The sequence below is a fragment of the Ciona robusta genome, chromosome 12 (assembly GCF_009617815.1).
Source record: "Ciona robusta chromosome 12, ASM961781v2".
In the NCBI taxonomy this organism is placed as follows: Eukaryota; Metazoa; Chordata; class Ascidiacea; order Phlebobranchia; family Cionidae; genus Ciona; species Ciona robusta.
The window spans coordinates 7,434,678-7,450,513 of record NC_143246.1 but is presented as its reverse complement, the minus strand read 5'-3'; the positions used below and the strand labels follow the sequence as shown (position 1 = coordinate 7,450,513).

The following is a 15,836-nucleotide window of genomic DNA, read 5'->3' as shown; positions in this document are numbered from 1 at the left end:
AAAAAACCATAAAGTATTGAGAAAAAATTGCAAATATGTAAGTAAGACACCCATGGTATACCTCAACGACGAGCATGAGGTACCTATTATACCTCAACAGTGAGCATGGGGTATATGTTATAGCGAGCATGAGGAGTCTTCTACATTCACTTTATTTGAGTAATAATTTTAATACAAAACAAACACGAGACGCCAAACTTAAAGGAACATGCGGTCATGCTTGTTACATCATAATAAGGTTCGTTACGAGACAATAGCTGCAACCGATGGTTAATCTCAATTCTCAACCTGGAGGTAAAATATATAAGATGTTTATGTTATTGCTGTCGGGTATTAATTAAATTAGAAACCATGTTTTTGCAATTATGTGACCATAAAGATCAATGTTTTGTCTGCTATACAACGAGACATGACCAGGGTTTGCAGTTAAGTCTTTTCCATATGGCACAAAGACATTGGCCATTTCACATCATGAACAAACAATACAAAATTACTTTCTGGCTCTAAATATTGAAAGTTGATTGTTTATGTCAACAATAAAAGCAAACAGTGTACCAAAGTTGCGACCCCAGACATAAATTTAAAAAAAATTGAAATAATTTACCTTTCAGTGTTGCCATACCAGCTCTCATCATTTCATCGACCAACAATAAGTTGGAAGCAATAACAGTGCTGCCAGATAGAAACATTATTAGTTTGCGAGTACATTTTTACATGGGTTACAGTGGACCTTACGAGTAACCTAGGATTAAGCTAGAATTGGATCATTATAAGAAACTTATATATTCTGTTGTAAAAGGGTGAGGTCCTACAGCAAGGCATGCTATAGGACCTGAGATTTAGACCAGTGTTGGCCCATTACCCCATAACACATATACCCGATGTACTTGCATATAAACTGCTTACCATGAGTTAAGTAATTGTTTAGTAACGCAATGATTATCCAACACACCGGCATCTACGGGATTCATGGGTTCACCTGCAAGTTAGAACAATTTACATTATTTCCATCAAGACTTAAGATACAAACTGTCTAGGTTTAAAAAAAATGGTAATACAACATTGTCAGTATACTAATGTGGAGAATGCAATATACTTTGGCTCAGCTTGTTTGCTGTAAAATCTGGTTTGGGTTTAAAAGTGGGGAGCTAAAACATATGGTGTCAATGTCATATCTATTTTAAAAGTTAGCATTGCATGTCACCCAGGCATTGCATGTCCGAACACCATATCTTCGACTGTGTAGCGTATGTAGATATGAATTCTCACAAATCAATGCAATGGTTGGTTTGTATAAATTACCTGATTGCAGATCAATCCCAACCGGCAAGTTACTCCCAGCGTATTCTTGTTGTAACTTAACGATTGTTTCTTGTGGATCGAGACCCGCATTCTGGGCAAGAACTTTGGGAATAACTAGCAACGCATCGGCAAACGCCTGCGTAAGATTGAGAATTAAATTTCAGTGTTCTGAGAGTTGCTTAATCTTGAATGTAAAAGTATATTTTCGACACTAACATAGAAACAACATTATTACCCCCACATAGAAACAACATTATTACCCCCACATAGACACAACATTATTACCCCCACATAGAAACAACATTATTACCACCACATAGAAACAACCCCATTACCTGCACCCCCAATTGTGCGCGACCTTTAACCTCTGGTTTGAAACGCATGAGCGCATCGTAAGCAGCGATCTGAAAACCACCGGCACCAGGTACCACACAATCTGTAATATAAGTTGACTAAGTTCAATTGAGGTTGGTAGTGTGTTAACATAGACTGCTGATGTGTGTTTGAAAGAAATGTTGGTAAGTTGTATTTTACTGACACTTCAATATTTTTGAAGCTAGTTTTACAAAGTGTCAACAAAACAAAAACATTCAATTGGTCATACATTCGGATGCAGATACTGAAATACATACATCCAACACATATATTTATTGACACCCATACAATACACCCACCATCTTCAATAGCATTTTTCACGGCACGCAAACCATCCCTCACAGCATCCTTGATCTGTGTAATGGTGTGTTTGTTTGGCCCCTTGATAAGGATGGTCACACTATGGGGGTTGTTGCATTTCTCTACAAACGTGAACTTTGCTTCACCCTGGTTATAATGAAAAAGTTATAATGGGGAATACGAGGTGTTTAATTATAAAGGTAAGGTCTTCAGTGAGGCACAACTGATATCTGGAATGTAGGTCTATTAATAACCAAATAAACCCCCACCCACCAACACATGTTCATACACAAGGCCAGCTTTGCCGAGACAATCCACGGACAATTCATCAACGGAGTTCATGGCTGTACCCCCGCAGGCGAGGACGAGACGTTCCATGTTACGACGCTTAGCTCGACGCAGAGCAACGATGCCGTTCTTAGCGAGCATGTCAAGTGATAATGGATCGATGCCCTGTGGAGTAAAAGGTGGTATAGTTTGGTACAATCAGGTGTGAAACTTTCACTAATTAATGCTAACTCTAATTCAATAGGTTTGGCATGTTTTGTCATCTAAAAGTAATTAGGTGCACTCTGCACTGCAAACAGATTTAGATAAGAGAGCTCCCAATAACAATACAGTGCTAACAAATGTTTGCCTATTTTAAGCACTACTAGCTACAGTAGTTAATATAAGTTGTTACCTTTTGGTTGATGAGCACGAACCCCATCTCATTGTCACCACTTGCGTCGCATACCTGGGTTTATATATATGTTAATGATAATGATAAACACAACTTAATAAACACAACCAAGATACAGATACTACAGGACTTTTATTATGACTACTATATGCAGGCACCAAGCCACATAGACATAAACTAATGGGTAGCCTGGGGTGGGCAGGCCAACCTTAGACTTTCTTCACTGCATTAATCAGTAAACATTACAACAATTTAAGTCTCGTCAGTGTATCCATGTATGTAAATCTAATCCTCACTGCATTCATTTAATATCCATATATAAACAGAATTACCTCTTTCTTAAGTTGAATAACTTTATTAACTTTATCGTTGGTAAAACGACGTTCAGCCTCAACAAGTTTTTCTCGTTCGCTCGCAGACTTGTAGAAGAAACCCGCGTTCACCTCACTGGGGGGTAGGGGTGGGGGTTAGTTGGTGGGGTAAATAAGCTACATGTTCAGACTTTATTAGCCACAATTTTACACTGTTCCTCAGGTTTTGTTTTTAGAGTGTTTCAACAACTGTAGTTTTGATGCTATTTCCTTTATTTAATTTTGATTAAATTGATTTCTGCCACCATATTTATAAAAAAATGTTATATAATGGGCAAATAAAAAAACATAAACTTAGTTATAAACCACCATACTACTTCACCTCTTCTCATATTCCATTGAAACATTACACGTTAATATATAAGCATTCTCAACCCGCTTCTTCATGTCAGGATGTCGTGCACCATGGTCCATCACTATACCTTGGATTAAACTGGGGAATAATTACATATGTGTTAAATGTGATGTGACTTCAATAGTTGAGCAGTGTAACTGTAATCACTGGGCTACAGTACGCACACCAGGGGTGACTGCAGTCCTTTTGATACACACCATCACAAGTAGTAATGGAAAGTTATCTTGGCAACATTGTGGCCACTAGGAAACATTAAGGACCAAAAGCTGACAAACGTAAGCAGTAATATTCAAATTCCAAATTACTGCTGGAAAATTAATTACACCGTAACAATCACCTTGTATCACAGTCAAGTTTATGTTGCATCTCCATGATCTCGACCATGTGGAGGTTGATTGGTTCATCTTCCCTCTTCACTGAGAGGACCGCATCCACCACAATCTCTGTGAGTTGATCCGCGAGTTTACGATGGACCTTTGTTACCAACGATGTCTTCGCGACGTCAATCAATCGATCGCGTGTAATCTTGACGTCACATTTGATCGATTCTAAAACCTCAAGCGCTTTGTCCTTCGCGAGTTCGAACCCCTCGGTTATAATACGTGGATGCACGCCCTGTTTGAACAATAATGTTATGTTTTTGGCTTATTATTTTACAGTTATGTTTTTTAACCCCATATTACATAAGCAGATATACCTATTATTACTACTTTTTAAACTATGAGACTCTAGCATATCTATAATTAATATAAGGTTCCAAATTTGCACAGCATGAGAAACAGCCATTGTAGACACTCGTACCTCTTGTACATAGTTGTCTGCTTGTTTTAACAATTCTCCGATAATTAAAACATTTGATGTCGTTCCATCTCCAGTGATGTCATCTTGTGCTGTTGCCACCTATTAGTATGTGGGGTTATTTCTAGAGACCGACCGATATCACTTTTTTCCACCGATACCGATATTTTTAGCTTTTACCGATACCGATACCGATATTTTACCGATATTTGTCACTATAGCGAAACATATGAAATGATCAGTTTTAATCAAAAGTAATGCCTGTATTCAAGATATTGCAAGTTATAGAGAAAAATTGGTTGGTCTACATGTTCTTAGTGGGAAACATGCATGTTCTTAGGAAGGTGTTGCTTTTGTACGAAACTAGGACGCACATGAACGCTAAACTACAACGCACGTGGACGTTAAACTACGACGCACGTAAAGGTCAAACTACGACGCACGTAAAGGTCAAACTACGACGCACGTAAAGGTCAAACTACGACGCACGTAAAGGTCAAACTACGACGCACGTAAAGGTCAAACTACGACGCACGTAAAGGTCAAACTACGACGCACGTAAAGGTCAAACTCCGACGCACGTAAAGGTCAAACTCCGACGCACGTAAAGGTCAAACTACCACGCATAAATACGACGCACGTAAAGGTCAAACTATGACGCACGTGGACGTTAAACTAGCACGCACGTGAAGGCTAAAGTACGAGGCACGTGGACGTTAAACTACGAACACACGTAAAGGTCAAGTAGGACGCACGTCGCTTCGCACGAACTATTAATATATCGGTGAAATATCGGCGCTTTTTTACCGATACCGATTATCGGTGGAACGTAAATATCGGCCGATAATATCGGTGAACCGATATATCGGTCGACCTCTAGTTATTTCTGGTAGTTGAGGTAACTATATCTGTACACCAGGTATGTTTAACACAAGAACCCATATTGCGCATGTGTGTTGTGGCTTTATACCTCGTGGCCACTTAAATGAATAAGTGGATGTATGCAACTTATTTATCCTTACATGGCAGGGCAATGACAGTTGGTATTATGTACCTTTGTGGGTAACTTTTTTTGTGTATGGCTGACAACCCATTATTGACCCCTAGGTTAGAGCAATTGCCGTTAGTGTCCCCAAAGACACATACGCCCACAATGGCAGCAGCATCAGATATATAAAACCAAACCAACCTTAGCGATCAAACTTGCTGTTGGATGTTGGATTTGCATTTCATGAAGAAGAACATTTCCATCTTTGGTTAATTTGATATCACCAGCACCAGATACTAACCTGTGACATTACAACATGGATTAAATTAGATCTCATAATGAATCCAACTATCAATTCATTTTACAATTTAAAGAATTTTCGTAGACAGTAATTGGAACTAACATGGGCATCAGTTAATGTAAAATAACCACCAGAGCGTGATAAACTGTTACAGTAATGTTTGGGGGTTTGGGACAGTAATGTTTGGGGGTTTGGGACATTCTAATAAGAGTTTTTTACAAACTTTAACAATATATGGGCGCGCCAATATATCTAAATACGATTTTAAAGGATACTTTTAGCAAAATATTAATAATTTTCGTTGTTAATCGTTTAATAAACACAAACACTCACATTTTCATGGTTCCTTTCGGCCCAAGATTAGTTCTGAGCACATCTTGAAGACCTCTAGCAGCGCTTATGTTAATAGCTAATGCTTGTGTAGATCTTGCAACTTCTGCTTTAGCGTTTAACGATTTGATTGCGGCCATTTTTAATCGACAGATAAATTAACAAAACCTAAATCAACCTAAATTAAACAAGAATAAAGTTTGAAACCATTCAATTGAATTTGGAATCAACCGTTTCTTTAAATTTCCGTCCATACAATGTCCCGTATTTTAACAACGGTTGGGAACACGCACATTACAAATGCGATTTTAATAAAATAAACCAACATGAAAATTTTGTAAGTGTCAAAAACCTGATACAACAGAATTTATTGCAAATATGGGTAAAAATTGTGACCAAATTTTCATTAATTATGGTTGTAAAAATGTTTATATACACCAATACGTGTGAGCCGTATACATTCGAGAAGCATCGAGAAAATAGCAACGCACGTGCTTCAATTGCGTTTTTTCTCTTCTCTCGTTCGCTGTTCTTCTGAAATTGCTTAAACGGGAGAATCCTCTCCGTTGTCAAGGTAACCGTGAAGTCATCGCAAAATAGTGACGTCACGGTTTTTTACGGCGTCAAAGCAAGAGTTGTGCTACCGGTATCCATATTACTCCACACAGTACTATCCAATTATGCCGTGTGACGTCGACGCCAGAGTTATTGACGTCACAACAACGTTTACATGCGTTTTTGAGTGTTAGGATCAAAACGAATAGGTAAGTTTCCAATATAGTTTATTGCTAAAACAAATTTTTCCAATACAGTTTATTGCTAAAACAAATTAATGAAAATCACACATTAAAATATTAGAAAAAAAATATTTCTTTTGTTGGTTGCTCTGAAAAATAAAAACAGGATTAAAATACCTTCATAGTTTATATGGCTGGCGTTGGTGGAAAGCCACTACGGCACGACAAGCCCCCAGCCAATGGTAGTGGGTTTCTACTCTGGTGAGAAACCCTTGCGGGATGTTACTGTCCACGCAGGTTAAAGAAACCCCATAGACAAATTGACAAAAATAGTACTGCGCAACAATGAACACAATAACAAAACCTGCAATGATTGGTTATAAGACCCAACCAGACAGAGAACACACCTAACAAAACTAACAGGCAGTAACAGATACACCGTCCTCCCTCCCCACCCTTGAAACAGACATTACATGATCATTGAAACACCGGCAACGAAATGGTGCAAAAATCTTACAGAAAGGTTTTTGGTGTGCACGTCACCAAGCGCCCACCTGCAAGGAGTCAAAGCCAACAACGGCCCTGCATCACCCAACCGCTTATTGAGAAAACATCTTGGTACCGCGATACTCTCGTCGTATTTTCACACAATATAATATCGTCCGGCTGTTACGCACCGCATCGACCGTTACGACATACTGTGGCTGTTACGAACCGCGAAGCGGCGACGTCCACGTAACAAACCGCAGCTGTAACGTAACTAAGCCGACCGTGACGTAACCGCACCGAACGCAGGGTCATGACGTTGCTGACCCACCGCATCGACGTAAAGCGTAATTGTGACGTGGCCATCGTCCAAATTACGCCATACGCGATGTTGTGTTAATTAACTGTGGGGACATTAGTTAAATTTATCAAGTGTTAGGTGGAATTCGGTGTTTCATGTTATATTGCGCGTTGATATTACTCGAGTATGTGTGTACCAAGACAAGAGTTCTCGCAAAGCAAACCGAGACAATACAAAACCGCTGTAAGATTCAAGTCCCGACAGATAAACCAGTTGATAGGAATGAACACTACAGTATATGCTATAATCATTATCAAGTAAGATTAATGCAACAATTTCTTTGAATTTATTTCAAAGACATGTAGAAGCACCGAGAAGTGGCAGGGGACATAGCTGGCAAACTTAGGTCCAGCCAAAATAGCTGGCAACACTGTAAGAGTGCACAAGCCAAACCAGACCAGATTGCCCAATAATGCAGCTGGCAACACTGTAAGACTACACACCAGCCAAACCAGACCAGACTGCCCAACATTGTAGCTGGCAGCAACCAAGATAGACATGCAACAATGTAGCTCAAACCTCAAACCATTTATCCTTTATCGGCGTCTTCGTCTTTGTTCTTCTTCTGCAAAACAAATAAGTTATTTTGTCCTTATATATATTGTTAAAACTTACAAAGGTTGTATCAAAAGTCGAAATTAAATGAAAGTATCCTTAAATTTCAGTTAGAATAAATATTTTGACGTTATATATCTTGTTAAGACTTACAAAGGTTGTATCAAAAGTCAAAGTATCCTTAAATTTCAGTTAGAATAAATGTTTTTATGGTAATAATACCTTGCGCTTTTCTTCGGCAGCTTTATTCGCTGACTTTTCTGCATCAATATATTCGTTTAACGAAGCTATATAAACGCTTACATATTGTTACGTCATAATTACCTTCATTCTTGCTTTGTGCCACGGTCCGCTTGATCCTCTGTGACGTCACATACCATGTTCTGGAATAAAAGTATAATTAAATAAGCCAGGTGTGTGCAACAGAAATTGTGACCAAACAATGAACTTACGAAGTGGGTTCTTCTGTTGCGTCATCACCACTTCGTGACGTCACATTGATGTTTCTAGAAAAGAGCTTATGTACGTAATAATGCCAATTGTGATTTATACTTTACCAGTTCTTTGATATTCTTGCTTCGCGCTCGTGGTGCCCAATAATTAGATTAAATTTAAAATATACAAGTAATGTGCCTTGTGTCGACGCAAAACGCGCATGGGGCCCCATGGAAACAAATCGCGAAACGAAAGCGTAGAACAAACCGCATTGTGACGTCACATGCGTGTGTGGTCGAGCGATGACCGAACTATGACGTAACTATTCGAGCAAAAGCGATTATGACGCGATGTCAATTAAACTTATGACGTAACAAGTTAAAGAAGCGGTTGTGACGTAACGAACACAGCGAATGTGCGTATAGTGACGTAATAAAGAACGCAATTCCTGAAAACTAGTAAGATAAGATTAAATTATTGTTAAAAGAAGATATTTTCTACGCACGGCACAAAACTTGGCTAGAATATAATATAATTAACATATTAAGAATATTAAAAGATCTAGTTTATATCAACTAAGTTATAGTAGGCTTATTCTATAATAAGCAATACAACACTGAGTTACTGAAAGAAATACTTAACTTCTAATCTTGTGTTCTTCCAGTCTGGTACAGAACCGTCTTCGTATAAAACGCTGGTGATGCAAATAGAACGAGCGCTGCAAGGTTTGTGTTATAAAGGCGAGAAAAGCGCGGCCAATCAACGAAAAGCGGGGATAATCAACGAAAAGCGGGGATAATCAACGAAAAGCGGGGCCAATCAACGTAGTTGCTGATATTCGGTATTCGGATTCTGGTCTAACATAGGCTACCTTTTTACACAAATCCTGAAACGATGCCATGGCTGAGTGGGTAGAGTGCCTGACACCAGAACTGATGAAAAGCTGGGTTCGAGGTTCGCCGGTGCCACTTGTGAGGATTTATTTGTCGTATGCAAGACGTTAAACGCAATTGCTATGTCTTAGTAATCCACTTTTTGGCTATAGAACACTTTTTTTATGTCATTGTCTCACAGTTAATAATATTAATTAAAAACTTCAATCACCCGTATAAAAGAAAACATTTCAAAAATACTTGAAAAAATATTTAGGGAAAAACTGCCCCGACCCGGGATTGAACCAGGGACCTTTAGATCTTCAGTCTAACGCTCTCCCAACTGAGCTATCGAGGCAGAAGTGGCCAGTACGGGGATCGAACCCGCGACATTCGCGTTATTAGCACGACGCTCTAACCAACTGAGCTAACCGGCCGACGAGAACAAGCGACTGAATATAGCATAACGACACTCTGGTCTCCATGTATTACATGCAGTCTGTGTGTGTGTGCTTATGAGTTTTGTTTACCAATAGAACGCTATAAGCAGCCAAGTAGCGATTAGATTACGTATTAATATATGACGGTAGTTTTCTAGTGATCACACAAACGTAAATTTCAGTATTTAAACAGTCTGTATGAATGTAAACATGAATGAATGTAACAAATATGTTTTTATAATAAGTTATAAACAGACAGCTATAGACTTTATTTAAATAAAGTTAAATGTTAGAACATATTACAGTTTAACTAGGTGTTTAATTTTTAGATTATAACGTAAATTTATGTCATATAACCTAAATACATTAAAACTAATTTAAAACTGTGTGTTAACCTATATCTTAAAGTACTTTTCTAAAGTTAAATAAAATAACAAACTGTTAAATTACAATAGTGCATATTATATTTCTCATTTTTAATTTGTTTTCAGACATTAAAGAGAATGTTTAATTTTAAACATATTGTCATTATTTGGACAAATTGTTTAATTTTTTTTACCCAAGCAAAAATTATTGAGTTGCCATCGTATAATGTCGATAGAAATGCTATTTCTATGAGTGGGTTCTCCTCTGGTGGTTTTATGACATCACAATTCCATTTCTCCATGTCAAAGATAATTATGGGATCAGGGATCATAGCGGGTGGTCCTTACCACTGTGCATCCAGTATAACTTTGGATCCACCCAACAGATATATACACTACATGAACCAGCCTGATACAATGGATGTGAACTTGTTGATAAACATAACAAAGGAAAATGAAAAACAAGGACTCATTGACCCTTTATCATATCTTGCCGACGATAAAGTTTATATAATAGCGGGCTCACAAGACACACTAATAGCACCAGGTAAAAGCAATCACCCACAAAGTTGCATACTCATATACAACTGTCGTTGCCCCGCCATGCGAGGAGAATTAAGTTACATTCCTTTATCTTAACTTCTAGGTTGGCCTTATCACTCGCCTGGTCAATGATAAACAAGATAACATTTCCTCCGTATTAAAAGTAACCTTCACATTCATTCACTCAGGTACTGTGGAAAAGACTTTACAAGTTTACCAAAACTTCACCAAAGCTGGGAACATTAAGTTTGAATATGTTGGGAGCGAACATGGCTTCCCTACAGTTAACTATGGTGGGGAATGTGCCCAAGTCAACGATGTTCTAATGAACAGTTGTAACTTTTCCACAGCGCATAAAATACTTAACCATATTTATGGAGACTTACAATCCAGTGGAAATTCAGATGGTACTCTGTTTAAATTTAATGCCACAAAATTTTCAAACGGCACCGAAAAATCTATGCATGATTTAGGTTTAGATGATACAGCATATGTGTATGTGCCTAGTGAATGCGAGAACGAGTATATTGTATGTCGCTTGCATGTAGTTTTACATGGGTGCACGCAAGATGCTAGTACTATAGATGATGTATTTGTATCTAATGCTGGTTATAATGAAATAGGGGCGGCCAATAACATTATAATGCTTTACCCACAAGCTAAAATAATGGAAGATATAAACCCAAATGGTTGTTGGGATTGGATCGGAGACACTGGGCCTTATTACGCAACAAACAAAGGGCCTCATATCGTAACAATATATAATATGATGAAACAATTAACGGGAGATGACTTGGTTTTTTAACTTTTTAAAGCAGAATATTGGGGCATGCGTTTGTAGTGCTATGGTTGTGTTTTCCTATCATGTGTGTTATGTCACTGTAATTGTTGTATAGTATGTTATTACTGTACCATGTGTTTACTGTTATAAACCCAGGGGTTATGCCTAATGGGCCAACTCTGGCCTAAATCTCTGGTTAAATTGCATGTCTCACTGTAAGACCGCAACCATATGAAATAGAATGTGTTGTAACATTCTATAGCGCTGTATGTTATACTATTGTAGTGTGTATGTGATAATATGATGATATGTGTTGCTATATTATGGGTTCTTCTATGTGCTGTAGATCAAATATGTTTTGTTAAACCTTAAAATTGCAATGTTTCCCAATGTGTTTGAAATTAACCTGCAATAAATTGAATACACATTGATCTAAGTGGACATGTTTGTTTATTGCATAGATAATGATATGTAGTAACAATGGAAGGGATGATAAACAATTATATGCAATATATGGTGAAATATATGAATAAGATGATTACAATATACACCACATACATAGATAGGCATACGACTTATACATGGATATAGTTTGATTATATAAACTATTGCTGGTATACTTAGAATTGAAATAAATCCCCCAAAGTTTGTGGAAGTTACAGTTATGCTGGTTTGATGAGGTGTAATGTGCTTTTGGGTAAAGTGGGGACAGAAATGGAGTAGATTTGACTTTTGGTAACTTTGTACAAATTCTGCTGTGGTTGCAGATATATATTAAGATGGTTAGCTTTTAAAACATTGAACTATGTATATATATATATATAATTACAAATTATAAGAGGTTGTTCCATTACCATACCTTAAAACACCTTTAAAAATGCTGAAGTGTATATATACGCATGTTAGTTTTAAAGGTTGTTTCAGTACTTAAGGACACCTTAAACATTGAACTGTATACTCGTATGTATTGCTTGGCGGTGAGCAGTGTATAAATATCATATAGTAGTGACAATCTACAAATTAAACGACAACCCACACTTGCCACATAAATGTGACAACCCATACAAGCCACAAACGGTGCCAACCTAAACTTGCCACATAAATCACACAACCTCGGACGACGCTCCCTCCTCCAACAAAGGTTGATCATCGTTGCCCTCTAGTGGAAGTATTTCATCTTCATCGGGTTTTAATGTTATTTCTATGTCTTCATTAGACGAAGGGTCACTAACAGAAGCGTTTTGTCTATGTAAGTCTCGCCTTTTTTCCTTCGTTCGTTTACGATGTGTTCGTTGTCGTAATCTAAAAAATAAAGACAACATATTGTATATCGTTGTTGCTGCCAGATGTATCAAAGTGTGAAACATTTTTTGACAGTGAATTCTACAGCAATGAAGAATTCACCATCAAGTTTTTACCTTACCTGGGGTCCTATTATCTATACCCCACTGAGGCAGTTTATAAACACTTAATAACAATAATACATTGACCTATTTTATAAGTTAGTTTCTAACAGAATACACAAGTAACACAACACATAAACTTACGTAGCGATTATCTCAGCTTCTGTGTCAAGAAACTTTTGGTGATCTTCAGGGTGATATGACTGGGAAGGAAAGGCCACCTTATTATAAATAACCATATATACAACTTTAACAAACAGATAAAAAACATTAATTTTACGACCGATGTTTTGTCCAGCATCTGGTTAGACCTGTTAATTTTACAACCGATATTGTTAATTTTACGACCGATATTTTGTCCAGCATCTGGCTAGACCTGGTCAGGGTATAAAAGTGCACAACACTTTATTGTTTAACCATATGTGAAAATAAAACCTGTTTACCAAATTACTTCCCCATCTTTATACGGTAGAACTTACAAAAAAACAATTTCATCAAAATGTTTTCGGTCACTTACCTCGGCCCCATATCTCGCTTGAACATAAAAATCTGCTAAAGTTTGCAGTTGATTGGTTCGTATTGATCGCAGACACCCACTACTGTGAGACTTGGCGTCGAATAAATGTTGGCGAATATTTTTCCCCTTTGGTCGACGAAGGTCGTCGTTTAAATCACCAAGGACCTGGTCTGGGGGTATTATGGTAATATTAGATATAAACTATTGATTTAACGCATGTTTCAAGGGGTTTATTTATGCATAGAGTGCAATGGATGATTAATATGAGAAAAAACTTATGATAATAAGTCAGATTGTTCCAGATAAGTTCCTTAAATGAATTTTGGTTGGCAGGGAAATAGTAAACAAAGCAGGTCAAAAGATTTTGAACTTTTACATTTACTGGTTTCAAATTTACAAGCTTTGTGCACTTTTAATACAGTTCTATTATTTTCCAATGTGAAAGATATTTCACATTGGTGAGGTCCTACAGTAAGGCATGCCATGGGACCTGGGATTTAGACCAGAGTTGTCCCATTACCCCAACATTGTATATGCACATTCTACTCTATATGGGTGGGGTCCTATACAGTGAAGTATGGGTCCTAGGGTTTAGGTTAGAGTTGGCCCATTACCCCAACATTGTATATGCACATTCTATTCTATATGGGTGAGGTCCTACAGTGAGGTACGACATGGGACCTTGGATTTAGGCCAGAGTTGGCCCAGATTGGATTGTATACGCCCAACAAAACAAGCTCTGTAATGTTCATACAACCGGTATAACAAGGTTTAGATACCAACAACAATCTCCAACCTATATTCCTAAACCCATCTACTGTCTTCATCCTTGTTATGTAAGAATATTTCACTTTCTGTTTAAACTCAGCGTGAAGTCTTTCATCACCAGGTTGTAATAACGTGGGTTCGTAGCTAAAGTTGACGGCAACTTCCATTAGGTTGTGGATCTCATGTTTCAATGACTGGAAAAGAAACATTATGACATTATGGTGTGTTTATCCCCGCGTGGCGGAACTACGACATTTGTTTTTATAACCCCAGTGCCAATTAGTGACTACTGGGTTGGAGAATTTGTTTTTAAGTGTCTTGTCTAAGAACGTATATGTTTTTAAGTGTCTTGTCTAAGAACGTATACGCCCACAATGGCAGCATCTAGGCCAGTATATCCTCTAATCACATGGAAACCAATAAACCCACTGTGCCAAGAATATTATAATGATATTAAATTGATGTTGGGCAGCAAAGCTTAATGTTAGGAATCCGAACCTTTTCAGCTCCAGCTCCCTCTGGCTCCGCCCGGTGTGAGAACTTCAAACTTACTCGGTGGATTGTTCGTTTGGCGAAGATTGCAACCAATAAAACTGTCTGTAAGTTAATTGGTTAGTTAGAATTAGAAGTTATATCCTCTTAAGTGACTTATCCACTCCATGCCCAAAGTCGAGTTGCTGAAGCTATTACAGTGTGTGGATAAGCAGACATGACTTTTAACTGGTTTGGTCATTTATATCCTCGTCGGTTGGAACTTGAGTGGCTTATCCATGGTTGCCACTCCCATGCCCACGGTCAAGTTGCTGAAGCTATTGCAGTGTGTGGATAAGCAGACGACTTTTAGTTGGCTACAGCAGTACTGTGCAGTACATCACACACTACTTACGATAAATCCATAAATTAAAACCAGCAGAAGATTAATTCCCGTCCATTTCCAACTAAAAATCGTTGTCGTTGAGTTTACCGTGATATTTGAATCTACTCCTGACATTACACCCAATATTTTGCGACTCCCCGCTAAATCAAGTAATTACACGGGTGTTTGTGTAGTTTATTTATATAAACAACTTACATGGTTTATATAAACATTTATTAAAAATCACTAAAATCCTGTCAAAATTCTGCTGGTCCTTTAAACCGTAGTTTTGTCAATAAAACAAATTGTAAACAAAATGTGTTGCCAAATTTACAAGGGTCTAAAACGAGCAAAAAAATACATGCAAGAATATAAAGTTTAAATAATGATAAAACTTTAAATTAATCAAAATCAAGCCAAAAAAACGTATAGCAACATTTTCTTTTGGTTTTGTATTGTTAAAATTCTTTTAGCTTTTGTATTGTTAAACTTTGTTTATTTTATTTTGGTAACACTGCTTAGATGACGTCATTTTATGATTAGCGTATATTTTGTCAGAATTTAGTAATTATCTAGAGAAAGTGTTGCACAACAGAAAAGTAAAATGTTATTTTATAAAATTTCTGTGCAACACTACAATAACAAGAGAGCTACGCAATTTTGACTGATCATGAATTCTAGAAGCTTAAAAATCCAGTATTTATCAATAGGTTATCCAAATTTATATTTTTCAGTTATAAAGTTATAGTTATATACGTGGTAAAGTATGGCGTTGAAACGAGTCATCTACGTCCTTGCTTCCGTCTCACAGATAACAAGGCTGGGTGTTGCAACTATTGTGAGCATATGTGTACACCCTTAAGCACTGAACAAACTGTCTGTGTTACACTTGCATGTAATAACTGGTTTAGTACT

The 15,836-nt window shown here is 37.5% G+C and overlaps 3 protein-coding genes, 1 long non-coding RNA gene and 2 other non-coding genes across 7 annotated transcripts; 1 reads left to right on the top strand and 5 right to left on the bottom strand.

Annotated features, from left to right (window-relative positions):
• Positions 1–136: 136 nt before the first annotated feature.
• Positions 137–6,013, bottom strand: LOC149727382 (T-complex protein 1 subunit zeta-like). Its single transcript, XM_089890328.1, has 14 exons — positions 5,806–6,013; positions 5,373–5,472; positions 4,187–4,285; positions 3,723–4,000; positions 3,353–3,463; positions 2,992–3,106; positions 2,660–2,713; positions 2,251–2,430; positions 1,977–2,124; positions 1,638–1,738; positions 1,303–1,438; positions 907–979; positions 605–672; positions 137–288 (listed from the first exon to the last, which is right to left on the bottom strand). The coding sequence occupies exons 1-14, from the start codon at positions 5,940–5,942 to the stop codon at positions 284–286; spliced, it is 1,605 nt and encodes a 534-aa protein (XP_089746454.1). The 5' UTR covers positions 5,943–6,013; the 3' UTR covers positions 137–283.
• LOC149727381 (uncharacterized) lies at positions 5,981–8,648 on the bottom strand. The gene is made up of 5 exons (XR_016386252.1): positions 8,644–8,648; positions 8,394–8,492; positions 8,266–8,324; positions 8,164–8,201; positions 5,981–7,951 (listed from the first exon to the last, which is right to left on the bottom strand). It is a non-coding gene; the product is annotated as an uncharacterized LOC149727381 (long non-coding RNA).
• An 885-nt stretch (positions 8,649–9,533) lies between these two features.
• Trnaf-gaa (transfer RNA phenylalanine (anticodon GAA)) lies at positions 9,534–9,606 on the bottom strand. The gene has a single exon. It is a non-coding gene; the product is annotated as a tRNA-Phe (tRNA).
• A 5-nt stretch (positions 9,607–9,611) lies between these two features.
• On the bottom strand, positions 9,612–9,685 carry Trnai-aau (transfer RNA isoleucine (anticodon AAU)). The gene has a single exon. It is a non-coding gene; the product is annotated as a tRNA-Ile (tRNA).
• Positions 9,686–10,155: 470 nt separating this feature from the next.
• Positions 10,156–11,818, top strand: LOC149727378 (uncharacterized). The gene is made up of 2 exons (XM_089890329.1): positions 10,156–10,600; positions 10,785–11,818. Exons 1-2 carry the CDS (start codon positions 10,192–10,194, stop codon positions 11,399–11,401), a joined length of 1,026 nt encoding a protein of 341 aa, XP_089746455.1. The 5' UTR covers positions 10,156–10,191; the 3' UTR covers positions 11,402–11,818.
• On the bottom strand, positions 11,809–15,203 carry LOC149727377 (lipid transport auxiliary protein 1-like). 2 transcript variants are annotated; one of them, XM_089890332.1, is made up of 6 exons: positions 14,952–15,203; positions 14,564–14,662; positions 14,094–14,259; positions 13,298–13,467; positions 12,925–13,001; positions 11,809–12,679 (listed from the first exon to the last, which is right to left on the bottom strand). In XM_089890332.1, exons 1-6 carry the CDS (start codon positions 15,054–15,056, stop codon positions 12,481–12,483), a joined length of 816 nt encoding a protein of 271 aa, XP_089746458.1. In that variant the 5' UTR covers positions 15,057–15,203; the 3' UTR covers positions 11,809–12,480. The 2 variants fall into 2 exon arrangements, with proteins under 2 accessions (XP_089746458.1, XP_089746459.1); XM_089890333.1 differs by having other exon boundaries at positions 12,925–12,983; positions 14,952–15,200.
• Positions 15,204–15,836: the final 633 nt, after the last annotated feature.

Bases quoted from the DNA above. Each gene is read 5' to 3' on its own strand.
- LOC149727382 (XM_089890328.1), bottom strand. From the start codon at position 5,942: ATGGCCGCAATCAAATCGTTAAACGCTAAAGCAGAAGTTGCAAGATCT. The intron at 5,473-5,805 runs GTGAGTGTTTGT...GTAATGTCACAG, and splicing joins CCGAAAGGAACCATGAAAAT to GTTAGTATCTGGTGCTGGTG. The intron at 4,001-4,186 runs GTACGAGTGTCT...TTGTTCAAACAG, and splicing joins CAGACAACTATGTACAAGAG to GGCGTGCATCCACGTATTAT.
- LOC149727378 (XM_089890329.1), top strand. From the start codon at position 10,192: ATGTTTAATTTTAAACATATTGTCATTATTTGGACAAATTGTTTAATT. The intron at 10,601-10,784 runs GTAAAAGCAATC...TCATTCACTCAG, and splicing joins AGACACACTAATAGCACCAG to GTACTGTGGAAAAGACTTTA.
- LOC149727377 (XM_089890332.1), bottom strand. From the start codon at position 15,056: ATGTCAGGAGTAGATTCAAATATCACGGTAAACTCAACGACAACGATT. The intron at 14,260-14,563 runs GTTCGGATTCCT...TTTCTTTTCCAG, and splicing joins AGGGAGCTGGAGCTGAAAAG to TCATTGAAACATGAGATCCA. The intron at 13,468-14,093 runs GTTGGAGATTGT...TAATACCCCCAG, and splicing joins AGATGGGTTTAGGAATATAG to ACCAGGTCCTTGGTGATTTA.